The sequence below is a fragment of the Hydra viridissima genome, unplaced genomic scaffold, assembly GCF_058129835.1.
Source record: "Hydra viridissima isolate aposymbiotic clone 2 unplaced genomic scaffold, HvirCarnegie_v1 scaffold_5, whole genome shotgun sequence".
Lineage (NCBI taxonomy): Eukaryota > Metazoa > Cnidaria > Hydrozoa > Anthoathecata > Hydridae > Hydra > Hydra viridissima.
This window is the reverse complement of record NW_028324304.1, coordinates 19,860,452-19,887,029: the sequence shown is the minus strand read 5'-3', so window position 1 is coordinate 19,887,029 and position 26,578 is coordinate 19,860,452. Positions and strand designations below refer to the sequence as shown.

The following is a 26,578-nucleotide window of genomic DNA, read 5'->3' as shown; positions in this document are numbered from 1 at the left end:
GAATAAGCTGTCATTTCTAGATTATTAAAACTTTATTGAAGTTTACAGAAAATTTCAGACGTAATGCAATCATGAAGATTTAATCAAGCAAGTCCACATAATTACAGACAAAATCTAGCTTACTTGCATTAAAATTTTCTGTTTATGAAATTTCGACTATTGGTGGAGAAGAGGCTATTCTTTTGCAAAATGACAAGCTTTACAAATTAGGTTTTCTTAATACCAGGTTGAAACATGATTTATTTCATACTTACGACACTATTAATATTTATTTTTGCAATATTTTTCCAATTTGGAAGTAACGCAATGTATAATTCGATTTAACTAATAATAGAAATATTACTAAACTGCTTAAATTTTCAAAACGAAGTAAGAAAACAATTATTTTCGCTACTTATTACATATTACAATTTCCATGGAGCAAACAAATAAAAAGTTTGTTATTTAATGGATGGTTAACCTCCTCACACAAACGCTAGAAATATTTTAATACTTTCCTTTAGCTCATTTGCATCTTTTACATAAGCTTACATATAGATAAAAATCACATAGATAAAAATCACATAATCACAGTGTTTGAATGGGGCTTCGTCACTCTAAAAAACAAGAGGTTAAATGTAATGAAAACCTTTTCATTCATTTTTTTTTGTAAATACTACAGCTTTTAATCCTTTGCTTTGTAGAATGACAGACGGCAATCGTTATGTCTTTCATGTTTTATGTTGAAATCAATCGTGAGGTTGCTCCAGTTTGAACTTACCATTTTGATAAAAGTTTCTACTTAAAGTTTTTGATGGATTTTTAAATATTTTAACTAAAGCTAAACAATGGTTCTCACCAAAGGCTTATTTTTAGAAAAATGTCAAAAATATTATCGAAACACTTAATATTACCATAAATAATATTAAAAAATTACTCTACGTTTTTTAAGGATAAATATTTTTGTTTACAAAAATAGACATCTGAGGTTTGAAGAAAACATTACGAACCTTTGCACTTTGCGCAATCTATCTTTGATTAAATTTTGCATAATTACGCAAAATTTAGAATTTACCGCAGATTATTTTGCATGAGAAATTTTGCGTAATTTTGTTTGTAATTGCTGTTTTCGGAAATTTTTTTTTGCTTAAAAAAAATCCTATTTTCTTACGTAAATTCAGCATTTTTCAACTTTATAAGATTGGGCCCAGGATTTACTTCCACAGACTTGGATTAAAATATTATAGAGTTGTTTATCCTACAATGTGACCATATTGGGTTAGAAAATGTCAGAGGACTTCTTGACAATTTTATTATATTTAGTCCAATCGCAAAAGAACCAGTGCTATTTAAGTTCTTTAACGCGATTTTATTAAATTTTATCAAGAAAAGTTATTTACATATATCTCTAGAAATTCACTAATGGTTTATTAAACGGCTATAAATAAATATTGGATTTCTGCCTGGTAAGTTTTAGTATGCTTTTTTTGTGTGTCTTTCTTATAGCGGTTGTTAAAATTGATACGCTTTTTACGAATTTCTAAAACATCTACTGTTTAAAAATGTTTTAGCTGTGTAAACACTGTTCTGACACGTTCTTACAGTAAATAAATTTTGATACAAAATAAAGAGTTCAATATAATATAAAGCTCTTACAGGTTTTTAAGTTTATGCGACGCTAAAGTGTCTTAAGCCAGAATGCTTTCATTTATACATATCAGTCTTTTTGGGTGTTGGTGATATTTATAGTATCGCATCATGCGTATTATAAATAAGTTAAATTTTCCAAATATTTTTTTAGCTTATAAGAAATTCGTTTTTAATTGACATAATGTCTACTCCAGTTACTGAAAAAGACTCTGTTTCTCATTATGGACATGCTTCACTTGGACTAATGGAATCAGCTGTATCATGGTGCTTTTGGACAATATTTGCATTTTATCCAGTGTATCTTTCTATTCAGCTGTCTAAAAAGTTTGAGCATTATTTGGTTGAAGGGTGTCTTGAAAAAGGGTGGTTTTTAATGAAGAGAGATGTAACAGACTATGAATGGACTGATTTCCGAGATAAATCCTTGTTTATGACACTTGTTATTCTTTTATATTCTGTTTCAGGAACAGTTTTTACAACCAAGTTTCCCAAATTTAAAAACATTTACTATTCAGTGGCAGGAGCATTTTTGGTGTTGATTATGGTGTCATACCAAGGCTTCCTGTTTATCTGCATAGTAATTCTTACATTTTGTTTTCTCAATCAAAATTGCACCATTAGAATAGTGTGGTTATTTATATTGATATTTCTTGTATGTTTTCACATGGATACTTACAGAGAATACCTATTTTCTTCTTTTGGTATTAAAAATGCATATAGTAGTATTGTTCATGTTTCTACATTGATGACTGTTTTACGATTAATAAGTTATGGAACTGAGAAAAGTACTGGCTCTTTATCATTTTCACTCTTTGATTTACTTAGTTATTTGTTTTATTTGCCATTATTTTCTCATGGCCCTTTATTGACATTTGACTTATTTATTAAAGACTTCAGTCAACCTAAACAAAGAAACAATTTGCATCTTGTAAAAGTTTTCTTGCAATGTGTAATTATTGGATTTGCCATTGATCTTTATTATCATTATTCATTTGTAAATGCTTTGTCATCCCATCACCACATTTTGGGATCTTTAAATGAAATAGAAGCAGTTGCAGTTGGATGGCCTCTTATTGTTTTGTTTTGCATTAAATATAAAGTTTTCTATGGGTTAACAGGTGTTTTCACTATGATTGATGGAATTGAGTCTCCTGCCTCTCCAAAATGTGTATGCACATTGTATACATTTGTTGATATGTGGCGATATTTTGATCAAGGACTTTACAGACTTCTTCAAAGATCCATTTACATTCAAGTAGGTGGATCACGTCAAGGTTATATAAAAACTTTAGTAGCATCTTTCTCATGCTTTGGTTTTGTAGCTCTTTGGCATGGCAACAACAAGCAATATTGGTACTGGGGATTGTTAAACTGGTTAGGCATATGTGTTGAACACTGTATAGCCAAAATAATGAAAAGTGAGAAAGGAAAGCAATTTCAAAGCCTAATTGGACTTGCGAATTATAGACGAGTCATTGGTCTTAGTGGCTCAGTAGCTATCTTATCTTTGATATACTCAAACTTGGTTTTTGTGACAAGCATTAAGTCAGCCAATCTTATTTATCAACAAGTGATGTCAAAGTTGTACTCATCAATCATTGTATTTATGACCTTTTATTTTTCTACTCATGTTTCTATTGATCTCCACAATATAACCTACACCAACAGTCTTTTTAAACAAAATAAACTTTAAAAAAGTGAGACAATTTACTAAATAAAGCAAGTTGCAGCCCTTAAATTCAGTTTCTTGAAAAAATGTATAAACTCAAGTAATGAATTTTGCACTTGTGTAAAAATTCTGCTAATAAATGTATATAATATAATTAAGTTATTGTTAATTGCCATATATTTGATACAATTCTCTAGTCAATAAACTATTGAATATTCTTAAATGAAGATTTTGACAAGAAAAATATATGTATTTATTTATGTTTTTGCAATCTTATGATAAATGGTATTTTTGACTACACCTTTTACATTAGAGTTAATGTTTTTTTGAGGAAATCTTTTTTGTTATATGCTTAAAAATAAGGGTTTTTATTTTTAGCAGCTTATGTCTTAATATTTAGTTGTTATGGTCTAAAAGATTTCAATTAAATTGTACTTAAAAGATGATTTAACTTTAATGAGTAAATTTTTAATGAAATCACTAACTTATTGAAATAGCTCACAAAAAAAATTCATCAAGTAATAGGGAATAACAAGGGCAAAACAATTGTTTTATGAATAGTAGTTTCAAAGTATTTTACTGTATTTACGTCAAATATTGTACTAAACACTTGGTAGCATCTGATATGATTTATTATTGTTTAGAGAAATCTTTTGCTGTTCAGTTAAAAGACTATGTTCAAGACTATCAAGAAAAGTAAAGTTAAGAAAATTGAGGTTCTTGTCTCTGTCATAGTTTGTTCTTTAACAATAGTTTAAAGAAGCTTGTTTAGCATGAGTTCATTTGATGAGGAAACCCCTCTGATTCCAATAGCATCTCATAAAAAGTCATATAGTATCAACTTAAACCCTCATGTCTGTAGTACAGAGCAAACAATAAAACTTCGAGTCCAAAACATTTGTTGTGGAAAAGAAGCTGGTCTTATTAAAGACAACCTCAAAGACTTGAATGGCATTAAATCAGTTATAGTTAATGTAGTCGGGCGTCTTGCTTATGTCACACATGATGCAGCAGTTCTCCCCTCATCAGTTATTATCAAAGTTCTTAATGATTTACAATTAAATGTTAGTTTATTAGAAAGTGGATCTTTGGAAGCAGAAGAAAATCCGTTAACAAAAAGGATTTTAATTTTACAATGGTTTAATATGGTTTTAATGACTTGTTTATTCATTGCAGTGGTAGTGACAGTATTCAAAAAGCCAATGATTACAAAATGGGTTTCAATACCTGCTTTGATTATTGGCTGTCTACCACTGCTGTATAAATTATTTTTGGGCTTCAGGCAAAAAGTTTTTGCAAGCATCAACTTACTTATGCTGATTGCTGTAGTGGGAGCAGTGGGACTGTGTGAATGGTTGGATGCTTGTATTATTGTTTATGTATTTATAATTGCAGAGTTAATTGAGAGGTTCTGCAAATTCAAAGTTGAAAAGAGTATTGCAGGTATATTTGTATATTTAATTAAAGTAATAAAATCATCATTTAAATTTTTACCATACTTCAATTGAAATGTTTACCATACTTTTCAATAGTTTTTTTTCTTTTGTGTAATATTATTTTAGTATTGCATAATATGGCATTAATGTCTTGATTGTAATGATATATAATATGGTATGATTAAATGTAAAATGTTTTCTATATGAGTTATTTAAAGTCACTTTTTAAACAAATTTTAAAAATTTAAATTTTACAAAATGATTACATTTTCTTTTTAAAGCTCTCATGGTTAAAAGACCTGCTGTAGCTGTCTTAGCAGATATTAATAAAACTGTCCCTGTTGAACAAGTACCAGTTGGTAGTATGATATTTGTTTGCACTGGAGAAAACATACCTTTAGACGGAGAAGTTGTTAGCGGCAGTGCTGCTGTTGATGAAAGTTCAATTACAGGAGAATCTACTCCAATTAAAAAAGTTGTTTCTTCCCAAGTGTTTAGTGGAACAATTGTGCAGAATGGATTTTTAAAAGTTGTTGCTTCATCTTTTTTCTTTCTTATTTTATTCAGTTGTTTATGATTGTTTACACAGGGTTTCCCCTTTTATGCAAAAGACCTCTATTGATGGGGATCAATTTAAAGCTCTCAAAGGAGTGATGGAAGTTTGAAAGTTTGGCTCTGAGTGGGATCTGTAAACAAAAGTTAGGGATCAAAAATTTATTGCAAAAACCTTAATTCTCATATAAATAATATCTATTATAAGTTGCTGTGTTTACTAATAAAAAATGTTTGAATCATGTTTTTTTAATTGAGTTGATTTCTTCATAAAAGTTCACTTTAAAAATACACATTTTATTTGAATAAGTTTAATGATATTTTTAAATGTAATCTCAATTTCAAGGAAGGAATGCTCAAAATTTTTGAATAAAAAAATGTTTAAAGTGTAATGATCCTAGTAACCTATGTTAATGTTGAGAATGCAAGATAATGTTGTTTGATTATAAAGTTATGTTTGATATTAACTGATAATAAAAATGATTTCCCTAAAATTTACCCTGGAAGTCATAGGTAATCACAGTGTTAATATCATATATATAAATATGTATCATTGTCATCATCATCATCATCATCATCATCATCATCATCATCATCATCATCATCATCATCATCATCATCATCATCATCATCATCATCATTATCATTATCTTTATCATCCTCATCCTCATCATCATAATCATAATCATCATCATCATCATCATCATCATCATCATCATCATCATCATCATCATCATCATCATCATCATTGTCATCATCATCATCATCATCATCATCATCATCATCATCATCATCATCATCATCATCATCATCATCATCATCATCATTGTTGTTGCTGTTGTTGTCATATTCATCATTAACAAATTAATGTAAAAAAAATATATTTTTGATTTTGTTTTTTGGAGAAGCTTGTGATTTTAAAATAGGAATTAGTTTTCTTTTTTTTTTTTAAATTTTTTGTTAAATCTTTTTTTTAGATAAAAACAACTTGTGACTATCAATCATCTACACTATCTCGTATTTCTCAACTCACTGAGCAAGCTCAGGCAAAAGCATCTCGAACTGAAAAGTTAATGAACAAGTTTGCAATGTATTACATCCCCATAATTCTGCTTACATCACTGTTATGTTTTTTAGTTCCCTACATTGTGCATAAAGTCAAAGTAAGTTACTGTTTTCATCCCTTTATAGTTTTTTTTTATCTAAATAGTATATTTATCTAAATAATTCATTTAAAAGATGCTTGGACTGTGAAGTTAAGTTTTACTATTTTTATACTTGATTGAGAAAAAAAAATCATTATAAAAGCAATTAGTTTTTAGATATAATTTAAGTTTGATTGCCTCATATTTTTCTTTTTTTTTTTTTATTTTCATTACAAAATAATGTTAGAAAACTGTTGTTCAACCCTTTGCAATCCGTTGGTGACTATTTGTCAACATGATAAGTTCCTTTATAACATGATTAAGGACTATAGTTTGCCATACATGCATCTCATTGTTTGAATATCCATTTGCGTGATATCTTTTGAAATTTATTTTTAAATAAATTTAATTTGAAATCTACTATTTTTATTTGAAATTGCAAAAAGTGCCCTAGACCTTCAAGTATATAATGCCTGAAAAAAAAAAAAATTCAGAGTGCAAAGGCTTAATAACAAGGGTGAGTTATTTTAACTTGGTTTCTATTCTTAAAAAGTTGTTCTTACTCTGTTGTTATAGCATAATTGAATCAGTGTTTTTTAAAAGGGCAGATTAAAAAACACTGATTATTACCTGAGAATCATAAAGTTCTAACTGACAGCTTGGGAAAAAATGTGTCTTTTATTTAGCTATGATACAATCTTTCGTTTATCAAATCCAAAGATCTGCAATTTTGACCTCATTATTTACAAAGTTCTAACTGCTGTACATAGTGTAAATTAACAACTCAATCATTTATAAACATAAATGATTGGGTTGTTAATTTCTTATTTGTATAATTTGTATGCATTAAGTCTTGAAATAATAAAGCTATGCTAATTAGTGTTATATATAATCATATTTTCAGTCTTCACTTTATGATACTCTTGTTGGTCTCCACAGATTTTCAATAAAATGGAGGTTGAAATTGACACTTTGGCTGCAATATATCATTAATCTGTCAATCTGTCAGAAAAGATTTCAAAAACAGAAAGTTGTGAAAAAACTTGTTTATATGCAAAATTAAATTAAAGTTTCTTCAGAGTAAAGAAATTGTTTTAATTTTCATACTACAAGATGCTACAAAGCTGCTCAAAATACTACAAAGCTGCTCAAAACTTTTCTTATTTCATGTTTCATGTGATGTAATACAACAGGTTGTAAGGTTTAAAATGCATTTTCAAAATGAAAACACACTTTTCAATGTTTTTTTGTTCTTGCAAATAAAAAATCAGATTTTGCAAAACTTTTTTTTTAACTTAGACTCTGTTTTAGAAAATTGATATAAGTCCAGTAAATGGAAATAAGTCATCAAATGAATCCTAGTTTTGTATTTTTATTTTTTTGTCGTTTAGAAATTTTATAATTTCACATCTTTTAAAAAAAAAGGATAAATTGGTAACTCCTAAAATAGACAGAGACTTAAATGACATGTTTCAGATGAAATCAAGAATATAGTAACAGATTTTTTAAAAATTTATTTGTAAGAATTGATAATCACTATTAATCCATAGGGTCTGATTTGAATTTTATTACAATGTTTTAAATCTATATAAAAAAATTTTCAGAAGAAGATGCAGCAACAGTTAAATAGTCCAATCTTAACTACCACTTTATGTTTTCATCAACCAAAAAAAGACAAACACCTGTGAAATAGCAAGAGATAAAAATTAACAGGCACACATAGAAGGGATATCAATTCCATTTATGGTAAAAAATAACATTGTGCCTAGAAAAGGAAGTGACGTCAAGGTTGAGTTAGACAGTCTAATGGTAGCTATTTAGTGCCAAAAAGCCAAGATCAATAGTTTTTTCTACAAAAAGAAATGCAACAATGTTGTATTAATTACTCGTACTAAAATCTGTAAAGATTTTCCTATAAATAGAAATATATCTTTTAGAACCTTTGATGACTTACTCAATTACATGTTGCTCCTCATCAACCCAAACAGATGTAAGTTCAAAAGTGCCAATTATGACTTGGCATGTAAAATCATCCACTTTTTTCATAAAAAGTAACTCACTAAATTTTACACTACATTTGGCATTAAAATATGATAAAAGATGTCAAATTTCCTATAAAAATTGATTTTTATGGGAAATCTGTTATCAGCTGTCATATTTATAATGCCAAATATTTTAATTCCTTTTTTTTATTCTAAATTTAAATTAAAGTTGATAAAAGTGCTTTTGAGAATTTAAAAATCAATTTTCTAACACTTCTACTCAATGTGTTCCATCAAGTACTTTTTCTTGCTGAGATTTTTCACTACCAAAATTTTGTAAAGATAATACCATTTGTTGATCTTGTGGATGTAAATATTTCTGGATCTAAAAACCACTATGGTGTCTTTGAACTCTCTGATTCATACAGACACATGCATGATATCATACTTGTTCTTTACAACTGATGTGGATGAATATTTTCACAGTTACACTAATGAAACAAAGGTTTTTTTGGGTACTTTTTAATAGACTATTCAATGTCTTAGCAATGTTTCTTATTTTTTTTGCTTACTTTTTTTATTGTTTTTAGCCTAACATAGTAAGCAGTGATGGTATTCAGGCTTGGGGAGTTCGAGCATTGACAATCCTTGTTGCAGGCTGTCCTTGTTCCCTCATTATGGCAACTCCGTTAGCAATGGTTTCTGGAATTACTAATGCTGCAAAAAATGGAATGCTTATAAAAGGTTTGTAATTTAAACAGTCGTTGCTCTTTTATATTTTGTTGTTAATTTATGATTGTTGTATAATCATGCAAATGCGTAGTGCAATTAAGTGACTTTTTTGTTATTTTCAGGTGGTGAATATTTAGAATTGCTTGCAAAAGTACAAGCAATTTCCTTTGATAAAACTGCTACTCTAACTGAAGGCAAATTTCAAATTTTAAAAGAATCATTCTTTAGTACTACAGACAGGTAATTATATCTTTACTCTATTAGCTTACATTAAAAATTCCTGTTTTCACACTTTAAAGTTTATTGTTAAAATGGAAAACATATCTTTATATTATGGTGCATGGAACCTTTTAGTATACAAGATACGAGAGCCAATTGCCATATTTTTAGGGTTGAAAATGGAATGTAGTACTATTGTATAATTAGGAGTTGCTACTATTCAAGCAACTATTGGTAAATATTAAATAGTAGATCATGTCATTTCATCTGTTAACAACTCTATTTCAGTTACAACAGTTTGAAAATTATAAGTGAAAATAGTTAAAGTTTTGTCTTCAGAAATAATAAGCAAGAGTGCTGGATTCTTTTTTAAATAAATCTTAACTGACCTGTATTAAAGGCAATTCTTACCCCCTCCTCCTCCTCCCCCTGTATCTTTATCATTAGAAGTTTATAAAAACACAAAAGAACAAACTTTTATAGTCTTTCTAAAACAATATATATCAATGGCAAATGAACAACAATGTGACTGTGAGCTATGAATGTTCAATGAGTTTGAACTGCTTCAACTTTTTTTTTCCTGCTGTTTTTCGAGCTGTTTTTTTTTGTTTTTTTGTTTTTTGTGGCTCCATTTCATTGATAACTCATAATCTCTTTGTAGTCTTTTTATGAAGAGTTCTTCATAATGCTTCAATAAAATTTCTTCTCTTTTGATGAAGAGGATGAGGTGCAGTTTTGTTTGCTTACATCATTCTTTAATGGTTTTAGCAGTGTTTAGCATATTTCTTTTTATATAAGGATGGTTTGGTGTGGCAACACTGCAAATGTGAGAAAAGGAAAATGATGAGGAGGGGATATTTATTTTTTGTGGAGCAAACTTGACGGTATGTCACATTCTGCAATTGTTTTTTATGGGTTGGAATGTCCCTGTTTTTACTGCATTGATAGGAAGTTATTTAGTGGTATCAGTTTTTTAGGTACTTTTGCACATTTAAAATCTTAATGTAGCTGCCATTAATCAGTTAGGTGAGCTAGGTCATGTTACAGAACAGCATTGGATCTTGGGGCTTCTGATTTAACCCCCAAGAATGAATATATAGTAGATAGCTAATCCATTCAAATTTTTGGTGGTATTAATTTAACAATCGGTAGTTGATGTAGCCATATTTTATTCTTGGGCTGAAAAATTCAAATAACTTAAACTTTTAACCATTTAACTGTGAAGTATAACAATTTTGCTTACCCTGTGCACTCAAAAACCATTTTGAATCATTGTTGAGTGAAACTATAATATATGAATCATAGCTTGAAGAATAGTTTTGGTTCACAGAGTAAAATGATATGATCAATGGTTGATCAGGTAATTTGCTTGGAGCATTTTGAATTCAAGCATGAAACAGTTTGGGAGAGTTTGTTCTGGTTTTTGTGTACGTTAGAGGAAACGTCCTGTTTGAAGTTGATAAAATCTCTATACTTAGCATAATTTTATAAATTTTAGCTTTATTCTTCAGGTTTGTACAAGGTCAATCAATATCATCAAGATTTTGTCCGTAGAAAGAAAAATATCACAACAAAAAATAGAAAATAATAGAAGAACAATTCAAAATAAATTTGAAAGAAAAAGAAAAATTGAAATAGCAAATATTAAATGAGACTGACTTTTAGTTAAAACCTTTAAATAATATTGCTTTTTGTTAAGGTTTTCACATAAACCAAGACAGCACAAAAAGGCTTCTTGTGCTGCATTTGGTCACCAGGCTGCTGCATGTGTTTAAGTTTTTACGTAAATTTATAAATTGTGTTAACATTTTATTTTTAGTGCTTCAATAGATAATATTGCGATGGTTGCCGCGGCTTTGGAAATTAAATCGAGTCATCCACTGGCTTCTGCTATTGTTAGTCGCTATTCGGGCTGCATCGCAGATAAATTGTTAAGCGAAGGCTCGCAAATTGGCTTACCAGAAGTGTCCGATTTTAAAATTGAGACTAGCATGGGTTTGCAAGGGAAAATTAATGGCGTAAATATTGCTGTCGGTAACATCAAACTCATGAACAAATTAAATATAATCGTTCATTTAAAGGCTTTCGAGTGTTTAGATGATTGGTCAACTCAAGGTTTTACAGTTGTGTTTATTGCAATAAATGGAAATGTAAGGATTGTTACAAATTCGTCGTTGATAGTTCGTCCGATAAAACGTAAAATAAGTCATCAAATGAATCATAGTTTTGTATTTTTATTATTTTTTTGTCGTTCGGATATTTTATGATTTCACGTCTTTTAATTAGTTGGAAGGAGTTTATGGTATGGCCGATAAGATTCGCACTTCAGCGCCACTAGTAGTAGAACAACTTTCTAACATGGGCATCGATACAACCATGCTCACAGGAGATAATGAAGGACCTGCTATGACGGTTATGAAAAACGTTGGACTGATAGGTTGCAAATGGAGCATGAAGCCAAATGATAAATTTGAGTGGATTGAGAACAAACAGGTACCTGATTTCAATATTGTTGCTATAATTGAGAATTTATTAGAATAAAAATATATATTCTGTGTATGTTTGTGAAAATTTGGAAAATACAAAGTACTATTTGCTTCATATACGTCACATTTTAGTCTTTAACTATTACGAAGGATTGTTTATTATTTGATAAGAATAAATAACCCTTTCGTTGAATTTTTTTAAAAGAAAGAATGTCATAAAGCCGGCGCAGCAGTTGCAATGGTTGGTGACGGAGTAAATGATAGTCCTTCTCTGGCTGCTGCAGATGTTGGAATCGCTATTGGTCCGTCAGCAGCAGCACTTGCCGTTGAATCTGCGGCCATATTATTGATGTCGGATAACTTGTTGAAAATCGTCGATTTGTTACAACTGGCGAAGCATTGCCGTATAATTGTCTTACAAAATATTATCGGGGCTGTATTAATAAAACTGGTATTTGTAGCAATTGCTTTATCTGGCCATTCAATGTTGTGGTTCGCCGTATTGTCCGACGCGTTTGGCTTATTATATGTTATGTTAAATGGAATGAGGCCGTTATACTGGACACCTAAAGCCCATAAATAATTCAGCATTTTGTCCAACAAAAGGATTTTGCTCCTTTTTTAAAAATTAGTAACAAATTTTAAGTTAAAAAAAAAAAAATTTAGTTTATTTTTATAATTTTAGTAGCAAATTTTATAACGCATTTTTTATAAACGCTAAAATTACTGTTCACTTAGCACAAGTTATTATTGTCAGGCTGTTTTATAAATTTTAATATCTAGCTATATATATTAGCGTTTTATCTTTTTTATTCTTAGCTAAATTTTGAGCAGTTCATTAGAAGAAAAGCTATATATACGATAACAATGGTCGCTGCATTGTGCACTCCTCAATTTACTTCTTAAGGATATTTATTTTTTATACTCTACAATTTTTTATAGATTTGTGATTTTTATAGTTTTTTTCTATATCTTTCCTAATCTTAGTCATGACAAATTACAAATTCGGGATTGCATTATAAATTTTTTTTTTACTTGAAAATACAAAAGTTTTACTGTGCTTTGATGGTAAAAAAACGTGACGTTTCAAAATGTCTGCATGCGATGATATATTTCTTGCGTAAAAAGTGAATAAATTCTTATTTTCTAATCTCATCTTTTTTTTCCTTCCTGTAAAAAGGTGTAACTTTTTTAGCACGTTGTGCATGTTATGCACAGAAAATCTATTCTATTACCTTAATAATACATGTCTAGCTCCACAGATTATGCATTTACAGGGTGCGTACGGTATTTAACAATCAAATTATGGTTTTTAACAATTAGCACGGCATTTAACAATCAAAAAATGCAATTATCTTTGGAAATACCGATCGAATTTGAATAAAACCAACTGCATTTTAAAACTGGATTAATCTTCTAACCTTTTGCTCAATTAAATCTCTTTTCATATCAATGATTACTTTGAGACGCCCACGAAACCTGGTTCATCTACTGATGATTGCTTCCTTTGGTAAGGCCTTGAATTTTTTCTTGATCCTGGTGACCAACTCCTCCTTTGTATTGCTTGGGGACTTGTTGGTCTGCTTTTCGATTGTACCCTACACAAAAAAGTCCATAAGGTTAAAGATTTTAGTCAGGTGAATTTAGGGGCCCATATACCACGAACAACATAGTCACAAAAAGTCTCACTCAGCCATTTTTGCGATTTTCTTGATGTATGGTTGATGTATTTTCTTGATGGGATGGTGCTGAGTCTTGCTGCTACAAATATGATCGTTCAGCAGCAACCACGTATCCGCGGCAATCTATATTCCTTTAGGATCTTCAAATACTCGTCCGTATTCTCTCAAAAGCTTCTCAAAAAGTAGTAGGGTTTTACTTGACGTGACCTTCTGAGGAAATGAATTTATAGACTTTAACAGTGGCTGGAAACTTTATTTGCATGACCTTGGGGTAAGCCAACTGTTGTTCTGGTTGTTATTTTTTTGATCCTGGCAGAAAATCTTTTCATCTGGGAAGAACCTGTTTATGCCCGGGTGCAAGGGGTACTTTAACTTGTTGAGCAATTTAGCAGTGTTCTTTAGATGCTTTTCTTTAGCTTTTTTGGTTAGCAGCTCATTCTGATTTTGTACTACTAATATATTGCGTCATTTACCACACAGGTTCTAGTCAATGACTCAGACCTTCCCAAGTCACTTGCAACTATTCTTCTTAACTTACCAAGCTCAATCATTTCTTAGACTTTAACTACAAATTCAGGAGTTTTGACACAGACCGTTGCTTGTAAGATGATCACCCACCTATGTCTTCATAGTCACCTTCAGACTCTTCAAACTCCTTTTTCACCCTTCAAACCCAAATTTTTCCCTCTATTAAGAGCTTTGCAATATTCAAATTATCAAACTACTGTAAAATAAGTAAATAAACAAAATTTGTCGTTCACGCTGCAAACAGGGTGCTTGAATTTGATTGTTAAATAGCGTGGGGATCCTGTAAAATAAAACTTTGATTTCAAATAATTTAAGTTATCGGAGTTAACAGAAAAATTACTTATTCTTTATGTTATCTATAAAAAAAAGCCCAATTATTATTTGAAATAGGTAATAGTGTAGATCTTATTTACTTAGCTGGATTTCTGTTTCCATGATTGAGCTCACAGCATATTACCTCTTGTTAAATGTAGGTAAAGAGCTGCAAAACAATAACCGCATTCCCATCAACACTTTTGACAAACCAAAATAAGTTTTCTCATATTGCAATCGTTTTGAGAATAACAGTTCCAAACTTTTTAAGCTTCAGGAGCTTGAAGTTGATTTATTATCAAAGCTTTGTGCTCATTTGGCAGCAACTCACTTGGCATTAGTTCAATCGGCAACAGCTCACTTGGCAGCAACGGGAATGTAAAATTCTTTATTTTCTCAGTTACCTAGACTCAACTTATTTGACATTGAATATTTCTTTTTATCTTTTCTTCCTTAGTTTTCTAATGGTATCAAATTTTATCATTTTAAATGTTATTTTAGCAGCAGGCTACTTAAAAAAGAGGTATGGCATCTTATAAGGTATTTTCTTATTCATACCAATCAAAAATACTTCCGTTATTACTTTAAGCTAAATACTTAAAAAATAAAAAATGTTAAAAAAAAAAAATAATACTTAAATACTTAAAAAATGAAAAGAAATCACGTCATTAATCCCAGAAAGCAAAAATTTTGATAATGGATTTCTTACTTTATATAGCTATATAAATAGTTTATTGCTGTAATTTCAAGCAAAGAATTTACTAAAACTCTTTGGTACGATTGTTTTAACAAACAACATTTTATTCTACAATAGTGTTTTAATATGATGACTATTTTATGCCAGATTTGATTTTTAATAAATTTTTATAAGCGATTTTTTGTTAATATTTTTTAGTTGTTAATTTATTTTTAATTTATTACAGTAAAAATAAAATGCAATCTTTTGAGAAGTCATAACTAAGGGTCTGCGTCTCGGAATTGTTTTCTCGAAATGAACCGGGAAAAGCATAACGAGATGAGAAATTTCCCGGAAAAAAATAACGAGACAAAGGAAACGATTATCCCGGAATAAAGTTGTAAATCGGGACATAAACTTTTTCTCGGAATTTAAAAACTGTGTCCCGGTTAATTACGAAACGTTACGAGACAGAGCAATTATATTAACTAGATATTAAGGGCCTGCATCTAGGAGTTGTTTTCTCGAAATGAACCGGGAAAAGCGTAACGAGACTTAGCAATACTAAACTATTTTAAGATTTTTTCCAGGCGAAAAATCTCCTCAAGTTCTAAACCGCTCCATTAAGAAAAGACGACTTTCCATCCCAGATTGTCTTATAAAGCGTAAGTCAAGCCAGGCAAGACTGAGTCAGTGTTTGAAGTACAAATCCAGAGATCCAAAGCAACTTCGAGGTGACTTGGAAATTATGAAACTTCTGGCTAGGATGAATCTTCCATTCAGCTTTGTTGAGGCAAGACCTTTCAAGGAGTTTATGCACTACTTAGATCCAAAGCTGAAAATCAAGGCTGCCACAACTTATTCTAGGTACAAGCTGCCTTTGTTGTATAAAAATGTCAAGACGGCTGTGGATAAAGTTTTGGAAACTGATCTACTGGAAAGTCCGGGAATGGCTCTGAGCACGGATATTTGGACTTCAAGGAACTTTGATCGATACCAATTTTTGTCTGTTCGTTACATTGACAAGGAGTGGACCCTGAACAAGTTTGTCGTTCCTGTCAGTCCGTTCAGGGAGAGGCACACAGCAGACAACATTGCCAAAAAGATTGACAAGTAAGTTAAATTACAAAATGTACTATTTTACATAAGTTAAATTAATTGTGTTCAACAGTTAAAGTGATATGCCTGATCTCGCCATTATGCACGTTTATAATCAGTGCAAAGAAAAGTTAGTTATTTTAGTGTTTGTATTAAACATAAATTACCATACTGTGATAATACTAGACATTTCAGTTTGCTGTGTTTTTTGTTACATTTTTTGGGTTGTTGCCGATCTACCTGCATCAGGAATTGTTTCTGTTGTCGTAACTCATGACAATGCTACCAATGTCAAAGCTGCAATTCCAAAGTGCACTTTTATTGATGAGTCTTTGCTTTGTGTGGACCATACCTTGAATTTGGCCATCAAGTACACTGTTGATGCCATCACAACAGTAGATCATGCAATCGCTTGTGCTTAAAGACTAGCAGAAAAGATGCACAAGAGTCATTTGGCGAATGAAAGAATCAAGGCCGAAATTGCAGCAATGAACAGGGACATTCATCTTGCCATGGAAACCGATTCAATGGAAAATGTTACAGAGTTGGCCTACAAGTAGTTCATCACTGCCAACAATACTCGCTGGAATTCTATATACATGATGTGGCATCCAAAAAATTTGGAACCTATGATAAAAAATACAAGTACTTGGTTGAAAACCACACCAATCATCATGAATGGCTCAACAAAATCATGGACCAACCAACGGCCACTGTAAACTTGGAGGAAGAAACAGATTCGTTGGCTCAAGATGAGATTGAATTTCATTCTCAACACACAGCAGTTTCGGACAAGTCCGACATTTCCAAGGAATGGGATGTCTACAAGAATATGCATCCCTAGCCAAGGAAAGAGGCCCAGAAAAATGTTTTTGGGTTTTGGAAAAAACATGAAATGTTTTTACCTCTTTTTGCTGAAACAGCACGGCGTTACCTGGCAATTCCAGCATCTTCGGCCACTTCCGAGAGGGCCTTCTCTGCAGGAGGAAACATGGTCACACACAAAAGTACCAAGCTTCAGCCGCAAAATGTTGAAAAGTTACTCTATATCCAACAGAACTATGACTTTGTTCAAATCAAGTCCTGGAAACTGACCTCAGAAGATGACAAAGATCCTGGTAGGGCATTCACAAAAATTCTAAAGAGAGATCTTAACTTTATCTTTGCCTTTAGTAAAATCTTAAGTTTTGCTACTTCCATTTATTGTTTCTATGTTTTTTGTTTGAATTTTAAACTTTTAAATTCTTTTCAAACTGAAATTTTGCTCAGTTTAAAAAAATTTTGTAAATTTTCTTCCAGATTTATTGTCTCAAGAGAGTGATCAAGCCAATAATGTTGAATCTGATGATGTGGTTGAGATTCAGCTTAATCCAAGACTGCCAAGTCAGGCCTCCTCTAGAATCTCTACTGCTACAACATCTCATGTACCAGGTATTACACCACTGATCATCAGTTCAAGGGGTTCTGGTCCAGCTCCTTTTGCTGGACCATCAAAAGCTCCAACTGATGCCCCCCTAGCAGAATACTAAATTTCACATTAAGGATTAACTAGTATGTCTCGTTATGTCTCGTTATGTCTCGTTATGTCCCGTTAAAAAGATGTAAATTCCGGGAAATTGTGAAGCTCCTATTTTGTCCGGGACATCTCGCCTCGTCTCGGTATTGTCCCGGATTTCGACTGAAAATTGAAAATTGTCTCGATTTTTATCGCTATTCGGGATAAAGCTGTTAGGATCGTCTCGTCTCGTCTCGATTTAAAAAAATAACGAGACGCAGACCCTTAGTCATAACCTTTAGATAGGTTCTGGTAACTATTGTGTCTCGAATAGCTAATGAGCGGGTTAACACTCATAACTTAATTTCCCCACAAGGCTTCAAAGCTTATAGCTGAACCGCTGAGACGCTGTTGTTTTATGAAAAATTACAATGAGAATAAAATAACCAATCACTTTTAGTCACTTCAAATTTATAATTTATGCATTTAAGTCGTTGTGACTGTTTTTGGAACTAATTATTTACTTTTAAAATAATTTTTTTAATCGAATTGTTTTGTGGCATATTGAAAACTTGAAAGTTATTTAATATTGCTTCATTGTAAAAAATATTTTGCTTATTGTATAAATAGTTGACGGCAATGTTGAAATTTTTTGTGTGCAGTGTTTTATTATCACTATTATCTTTAGTTAAACTAATAAAAGGAGTTCGGCAGAGTTCTTTTACATGTCTATATACGTTGTTCGTGTACCGTCAAATTCGTAAAAAATAAGCTACCACCAGCTACCACCCTGACTTACATTTCTGTTTCTTTTTTTTTATAGCATGTGTATAAAAAATGGAGGACTTAGTTATTCTTGGCGAGGTAAAGACAATTCGTAAAAAAGATAAGCAACATTGAAGAGATGCGCTTCAGCATCAGAAGATGCGTTTATAGGGATTTTAGGCTTGTCGAAGATGTAAATGATGCAAAAATTGATTGAAATTATTGCAAAAAAATTAATGTGGTTGTAAAAAATTTTATTCGTAAACCAACAAAAAAGTGAGGAAAATGTAAAAAGATTAAGAATAAGTTTAAAGAACTAAACAAACAATGGTCAAGTAATTTTTATTCTTAATTTAGATGGCAAAAAAGATATGAAACACAATGATGGAACAGTGTAGCCATCTGGCTCCAAAATGGGTCGACCTTTTAAGCTATTTTTTTAAAAATGTTTATTAGCGAGACATCTGAAAATTGCTCCTCTTTTAAATGCTAACAAAGGTTATACAAAACAGGATCAAGATGGATCGAGAGGAGCGAGATGCTGCAAAAATGTTAGGTGAGTTAGATTCATTTTATAGAACAGAAATTCCAAAACTAATTAATAGCATCAAAATCTATAATTTATTTTTTTTGGTTTTTGTTCATTAAAAAAAAGTTCATTAAAAAATAAGTAAAATTGAAGGCTAAAACCCTATTTTATGAAAATTTTATTATGAATTTTATTCATTTTACAGAACAGAAATTCAAACACCTTTTTTTTTTTCCTTTTTTTTTTTTTTTGCAACTTTGATTTTCGGAGTTGTAGTTTTTACTCAGAAGGATATTATTTAAATTATACGCAATCATCAAAAAAAGGAAATGCAATGAAAAGTGGAAATCTCTTTTACGTTATTTGGTTTCTGAAATATCTCACGTAGATTTAGTTCACTGCTCTTTTGAACAACAAGATTAGGTAGGATTAAAGAAATTTGAACTACTTGATAAAAATTTTCAGCATTATTAACAACAGTCTTTCTGGTCAAAATTTGATTAGAAGAAATTCTTGGAACTGGTGCCCACCCAGTTAACCATCCCAACTGGGTCCCAGCTGGGATTGACTGGGATTGAGCTGGGATTACTGGGATTGGGTTCCGGCTGGGATTTGTTCTGGGTGCCAGATGGGTCCCATACGGTGTGAAAATAGCGCCGTAAATAAAATCTGGGTTTTTACTGGGACTGGCATGGGACTTCGTAAATGATTTACGGCTGGTTTGAAGTTAGGACGCGTGGTTTAATGGTAGCGTGTATTTTCTAATCAAAGCATATTTTTTGGCATCGTTTTTATTAAAAAGTTTTATTGAAATAAAACTGCAAAATTCTTTTAAAGTGTAACGCGGCTTGATTTAGATTGAATATACACTTGCATTTGGAGTAAATATACACAGGAACTTCATTTGGTTTTTTTATTGTATTTTTGTAAAAAACATTTACATATCAGTTTCAATTCTATATTAAAAGTATGAATATGTTAAAATCAATATTTAGTCATCCATTTAAAAAATGAATTCACAAAAAAAAAAAAAAAAAAATGTGACATGCTCTCAAATTTCTTAGATGCCCTGCATATAATAAAATTTTAGATAAGAATTTTAGACTGAAATTCAGACTGAATTTCATAGCCATTAATAAGTTTGAGAGTATGTCAACGTTTACTTTTTTACAGACTTGTAAAATGCTTTATCAAACTGAAGTCATGTTTTTTATTTTTAATGCTATAGACAAATGTGGAAATTTTTTCAAATTTGTTTATATGGTTTGGTGTGCTTACAGTTATGGCTTAGTCACTAAGCCATTACACATTAACTCACTAAGTTAGTGTGTTTTGTTTTAAGTTATCTTTTTCAAGCAAATCTCAATGTTACTGTGCAAAATATCGTAAGGTTTTACTAATTAAACTGCCATATCTAAACTTTAAATATTATCTATAACTACATAAATGTTTTACATTTTCTATAAGTTATAGAGTTGATAATATATTACTTATATTATAAATGCTGTAACTGATATTATAAGTTATAATATCAGTTACAGTATTTATAATATAAGTAATATATTCTATATAAGGTTTTTTATGAAAAAATGTTTAAATTATTTATATTGTGAAATATTTGTTAATAATAGTAAGTAATAGCAAAAATTATTAGGTGTTTTAACCTTTTACTTTATTTGTCTGTAATAATAAAAAATTATTACAATTTGTTTAGATATATTTATTTTTTAATACATTTTTAGAATTTTTTAAAATAAAATATAAATTTAGAATATAAAATCATATAATGGATAGTTTATTGCCTTTTTCATATAATTATCGCACTAAGCGTAGAAAAATAAACACTGCTGTATCTAAACTGCTATCAGAAGTTCAACATAAATTTGAAAACAAAGATTTGGTTAAAAGTTATCAAAATGACTCAAGCTCAAATGATCATGAATATAGCTGCAATGTATCAGAAAGTATTTGTAACACACATGAAATTATTACAACAACTACAGATTTTACAAATCATCAAAACAATTTTATGCATGAATTTGCACCATTGAATAAAAGCATGAATGTAATGACTCAGTTCCATGCAAGTGCAATAAACACAGTAAATAGCTGTTGTTCAGACAAAAATGAATATTGTGCTTGTGTATCAGATACAACTGATGAAGATTATGGTGATAGTGATTTAACTTTTTTTTCTGAAAGTAATGACTCCAATTTAACTAGTTTCAATAAAAACTTAGCAAGTTGGGCAGTTTCTTTTAATATTTCACAAAATGCAACTACACATTTATTGCAGATTTTGAAACCACTTGTTTCAAGCGTACCAAAAAATGCCAGGAGTCTTCATCATACTCAAAGAAAAATTGATATAAAAAATGTTGCAAGAAGTGAATACTTTTATTTTGGTATTAAATATTGGTTATCAAAGTTTTTGATAATGGTTCCTCAAAATCCAGAATTAAAGGAACTTAAGTTGCATATTAACATTGATGGTATACCAATTTTTAAAAGTTCTAGTTCATGTATTTGGCCAATTCTTGGAATGTTTAAAGAAATTTCAGATAATGTTTTCCCAATTGCCATATTTTGCAGTAATAGTAAACCTAATCCAGTAACTGATTATTTGAAAGACTTTGTTGCAGAAATGAAATATCTAGAAAAGTCACCATTTGAGGATAGTAAAGGTCATAAATTTATTGTAAAACTAGATGCAGTAATATGTGATGCCCCTGCAAGAGCATTTTTAAAGTGTATTAAATCTCATACTGCATATCATAGCTGTGAGCGATGTTTACAAAAAGGTCAATGGTTTGGAAAAATCATTCTTCCTAATTTATCAGCTCCACTTAGAACTGATGAAAGTTTTCATATGCAAGCAGATAAAAAGCATCACATTGATAACATGATATCTCCATTTTTAGATTTATCATTTGGAATGGTTTCATCTTTTCCACTTGATTATATGCATTTAGTATGCTTAGAAGTAGTTAGGAGAATGATTAATCAATGGGTGCATGGGAGTAAAAAAAATCAAAGTTTATTAAAAACATCATTAACAACATTATCAGAAAAACTAGTTTTATTTAAACAGCATGTACCAAAAGAATTTTCACGCAAACCTCGCTCAATATGGGAATTTAAACACTGGAAAGCTACTGAATTACGTCAGTTTCTGTTATACACTGGTCCGGTAGTTTTAAAAGGTACATTGCCAAATGATGTTTATTTAAACTTCTTGGATTTATCTGTTGCTGTACGTATTCTTTTAAGTCCATCGCTTTGTGAAAATTATCTTGATTATGTGAAAAAGTTGCTAACATATTTTGTTGCTACATTTTGTAAATTGTATGGTAAAGATCATTGCGTTTATAATATTCACTCTTTAATTCATTTGCCAGATGATGTTAATCGTTATGGTGCTCTGGATAAAGTTTCTTCTTTTCCATATGAAAGTTATCTTGGAAGATTAAAAAAGCTTGTGCGACGACCTCAGTTTTTGTGTTTTCAAATTGTGAGAAATATTTTTGAAGGACATTTGAATCCCACAGATCAAGTTTGCAAAAATAAAAAAAGTGTTTTTAAAGAGCTTCACACTGAAGGTCCAGTTCCTATATCATATCGTCACTGTTTGCAATTTAAACAGTATAAATGTGCTAAGTTTTTTGCTTCAATTAATGATTGTTTTAAAGTAAACGGTAAAGTTGGTGTTATAAGAAATTTTTTACAAGTTCCAAATAGCAAATGCAATGAAGCTTATATTGTTTTTCAAAAGTATGAACTTTTACAACCATTTTTTACAAATCCAATGAACTCTGACTTACTTTCAATTTTTTTTGTAGAGAAGGTATCATGTTTTAATAAAATATTCTCGATTGTAGATTTAGATTGTAAATATGTAAAGTTACCATTTAAAAATGGATTTGTAATTATGCCTCAGATGCACCTGCACTAACTCTTTACTTGCTTTTTTTTATATATTCTTATTGCATTCTACTGTATCTTTTTTTTTTATTAAATATTTTAAATTTATTACATTCCTTGTATAACATACTTTAATATAAAGGCATATGTTAGGGTAAATACTGTAGTAAAAATTATTTGAGTTGTAATTACTCAAATAATTTTTACTACAGTATTTACCCTAATAATAATTACATACTTATTAAAAATATGCCATCGTATTGTTGGTTTAGTGTGATGCCTATTTTATTAGATTAAAATGTCTTATGCAATAGTTTCATTTGATGAGAGTAATGAAACAGATTTTCTTCCATTAAACTGGATTGCTGATGGTACCTTACTGAGTGATATTCCTATGCGAATTAAAAAGCATCATTTAGTCAAGTTTTATATATACAATATATTTATATATATGCTATTTTTTATACTTTATATATATATGACTATATGTTTATATATGCAGCAGTGTCTATGTACACTTTGCTTTTCTACTCAAAGAATTTATTAATTTCTTTAAATAATTTATAAAATATTTAGAATAAATATTATACAAGCTGATAAAAGTTCATATTATACCAAAGCCAGCTACTAAAAATTCATATTATACCAAAGCCAGCTCCTCCTTCATTTTTATCAGTAAAACATTCTGATATTTTCCAGCAATCTGATTGGAATGAGTGTGATATTGAAATTACTCGTCATAATAGTGAGTTAATAAGTTTTACCATTTTTGTTTATTTGTTTTTTAATTTATGTTTTGATTATGCTAGTTGCGCTTGATTTAGCAACTGTTGTTGAAAATAAAACATATATGCCGACATCCAGTTCCTCTGCTAACAGTAAGCTTTTATGTTTTTTTCTATATTTATTGTTAAGCCAATTTTTTAATGTAGCTAAAAAATATTTTTTTTCCATGAGTTGTATAATAATGAAAAAAAATTTCCAGGAAAAAATGTATCTTTTATATCTTCCTTTTCATTTTAGTATAGGAAAAAAAATTTAATAACTTATTGAACTTGTTTGTTATTGATAAGTTATTTATAAGTTTCATAATTATCAAAATTATCTAAAAGTTTATTTTTCAAAATTAATGTTTATTTGTTATTTTATAGCTGCAAGTACTAGTCAGACTAACACAATATTAACTGCAATTTTGACACAAATTGAAGACATAAAACAAACCCTAAAAGTCCATTCTGCTATTTTGCAAAGCCTAGGGCAACGAGACCAAGGCATAAATGCAAGTTTATGTCAGCTTCCAGAAGATATTAGATTACCTATTTTGACACATGAAGATTTACTGATAATGGATCAGAAGTTGGTAGATCCTCTAGTGAAGAAATGTATGGTTAGTAAGATAAATGTTTTCAAATAATTTTTTTTTTTTTCATTAAGTATTTTTTTGTATTATTAGAATTTTTTCAATAATTATCTAACTAATTTTTTAAATTATTTTCTAACTAATTTTAGACTTTTTGTGTAGATTAAAGTGATAGCTGAAATTGGTGGAGTTGATCTTTGCAACTTTATAAAACGATCAATGAAATTTCTTCTTGGCAATGATCTCTCTAGAAAGTTAAATCTTACTGGACAAAATCAAAAGCAACCATTTAAAACATTGAATTTGTTTGAAGTTCTGTTTAGTGAGTCTATACATGTACATACATACATACATACATACATACATACATACATACATACATACATACATACATACATACATACATACATACATACATACATACATACATACATACATACATACATACATACATCCATGCATGATGCATGCATGCATGCATGCATGCATATATGCACTGTAATACATTGTAAAATTTAATCAGCTTGCCCACTTTTGTTTTGATTTTGACCCTGAAATGGTCATAATCAAAACAATTCCAATTTGTGAGCAGAAATCTATAACTTTTTGGTGGGTTAGCATTGGTTTTTTCAAACCAACAGGTCATGACTTATTTATTTTTTTGTTAACTAAATTTATTTAGTAATTAAACTCATATCTATGAAGTGTACTTCAAGCTATTGTCTAAAATTTAAAAAAAAAAAAATTTTTCTAGGTAGTGTGAAAGTCAATGCAACAACTCAAGATGCAAATAAAAAGCAAGTTGAGGCAGAACTTTCAAAGTGGTTTTCTAATTCACGGGACCGTGGTAGTGATTGTCGAAAAAAGGGAAATAATAGATTAAAAGATGTCACCGGATAGTTCTTTGCCGAATATTTTGGAAAATAAAATTTTTATTTAAAATTATTTTGATTTTTAAATTTGTTGTTTATTTTTAATTTATAAAATTAGTGTAAAAGTGGACGAAAGCACTAAAGAAGCGAAACGATAAACTTTATAGCAGAATTTTTGTCATGCGACTATGGTGGCGATATGAGAGAACTACTGTGGCAGAATATTACTATAGTAGAACAGTTTTGCTTCAAATCATTGTATAATAACAGTTTTTTGTTGCATAAAAATATCATGAAATTCAAATCTGTTTTTTCAATTGATTCGAAAAAATTAAGTTAGACCTAATACATTTTATTGTCCTGACAGCGAATTTAATATAAATAACCTTTACTTTTTAGTTTTATATAAAAAATGCGTCGCTTTTTAATCAAAATATTGTCACATTTCGCAGATTCGAGATACAGAAAATCTGCGAAAAACAAACTATAAAAAAATGAGAAAACCCGCGGTAAATGAAAAAGTGTCTGGGTTCAATATGGGATTTCCCGTCAAAAACCCAGACTAATCCCAGATGGGACCCAGTTGGATCCCACTGACAGAATCAAGATGGGACCCATAAGGGATACCCAGATGGGTCCCAGTATTTTCCCCAGTTGGTTCCCATCTGGGACCCAGTTGAAATGGTTAACTGGGCAGCTAGCCTATACAGACGGGTCCCGTACGGTATTGAACCGGGGATCTGGTATGGTTTTTATCCGGGTTATGGTACCGGGAGTCAGACGGGTCCCGTACGGTATTGAACCGGGGATCTGGTATGGTTTTTATCCGGGTTATGGCACCGGGAGTCAGACGGGAACCGTACGGTTTTCCCGGGCGTTAACACCACATATCGACTGTTTTAGAATTTACCTCAGGGATGAAGTTTGAAATTGCCATTTTGTTGTGTGAAAGTTTTTGCGATATTTTGTTAATATTATATTTCTTTTACGCTTTAATGTTGTTTCTTTTTCAAATATTGGTATATATTTTTTTGCATATATTTTCCAAATATTTCCTTAAAGTTATCCGTTTTCAAATGACGATTGTCGGATAAGAACAATTTTTTTACTGTTTAATTATAGTAAAATATATTTGTGGATAACTTTTTTACTAACAGTATTTTAGGTATTTCAGTTCATTATTTTTTCGTTATGTTTGCAATTACAAAGAGTGGACATTGCGCAGTTTCCTTAAAATCTTATAAACATACTTTGAGCGGTATTTTTATGGACATATTTGAGTTGATTTGTAAAGTGTAAATTGAAGGCGAATTTTTTGTGGATGGGAGTTTTTTATTAGAAGAGAAAATGTAGAGTTGAAACGTTGCGTTCGCCACGAAAAAGCAACATATACGTTGTTAATAATTTTTATCGCATATAATTTATAAAATCTATCTTCATTTAATTTATAATAATAAAACTATTTTGGTAATTGGGGAATATTTATAACC

The 26,578-nt window shown here is 30.2% G+C and overlaps 4 protein-coding genes across 7 annotated transcripts; all 4 read left to right on the top strand.

The window, feature by feature from the left end:
* Positions 1–1,102: 1,102 nt before the first annotated feature.
* Positions 1,103–13,003, top strand: LOC145189457 (uncharacterized). Of its 3 annotated transcripts, none has more exons than XR_016452571.1 (9): positions 1,103–1,445; positions 3,943–4,741; positions 5,016–5,263; positions 6,264–6,449; positions 9,004–9,157; positions 9,268–9,385; positions 10,163–10,248; positions 11,184–11,514; positions 11,651–11,857. XR_016452571.1 is itself a non-coding variant. In XM_090087769.1 (9 exons), exons 2-9 carry the CDS (start codon positions 4,072–4,074, stop codon positions 12,754–12,756), a joined length of 2,001 nt encoding a protein of 666 aa, XP_089943895.1. In that variant the 5' UTR covers positions 1,105–1,445; positions 3,943–4,071; the 3' UTR covers positions 12,757–13,003. The 3 variants fall into 3 exon arrangements, 2 of the variants coding, with proteins under 2 accessions (XP_089943895.1, XP_089943894.1); XM_090087769.1 differs by lacking the exon at positions 10,163–10,248 and adding an exon at positions 12,670–13,003 and having other exon boundaries at positions 1,105–1,445; XM_090087768.1 differs by lacking the exon at positions 10,163–10,248 and adding an exon at positions 12,056–13,003 and having other exon boundaries at positions 1,106–1,445.
* LOC149889243 (protein-cysteine N-palmitoyltransferase HHAT-like) lies at positions 1,544–3,994 on the top strand. The gene has a single exon (XM_090087770.1). The coding sequence runs from the start codon at positions 1,811–1,813 to the stop codon at positions 3,320–3,322; it is 1,512 nt and encodes a 503-aa protein (XP_089943896.1). The 5' UTR covers positions 1,544–1,810; the 3' UTR covers positions 3,323–3,994.
* Positions 13,004–20,491: 7,488 nt separating the features above from the next.
* Positions 20,492–22,908, top strand: LOC149889242 (uncharacterized). 2 transcript variants are annotated; one of them, XM_090089359.1, is made up of 2 exons: positions 20,492–22,138; positions 22,334–22,908. In XM_090089359.1, exons 1-2 carry the CDS (start codon positions 20,722–20,724, stop codon positions 22,885–22,887), a joined length of 1,971 nt encoding a protein of 656 aa, XP_089945485.1. In that variant the 5' UTR covers positions 20,492–20,721; the 3' UTR covers positions 22,888–22,908. The 2 variants fall into 2 exon arrangements, with proteins under 2 accessions (XP_089945485.1, XP_089945487.1); XM_090089361.1 differs by having other exon boundaries at positions 20,492–22,188; positions 22,334–22,532.
* A 686-nt stretch (positions 22,909–23,594) lies between these two features.
* Positions 23,595–25,392, top strand: LOC149889241 (uncharacterized). Its single transcript, XM_090089348.1, has 4 exons — positions 23,595–23,734; positions 24,008–24,243; positions 24,379–24,538; positions 24,971–25,392. Exons 1-4 carry the CDS (start codon positions 23,659–23,661, stop codon positions 25,114–25,116), a joined length of 618 nt encoding a protein of 205 aa, XP_089945474.1. The 5' UTR covers positions 23,595–23,658; the 3' UTR covers positions 25,117–25,392.
* Positions 25,393–26,578: the final 1,186 nt, after the last annotated feature.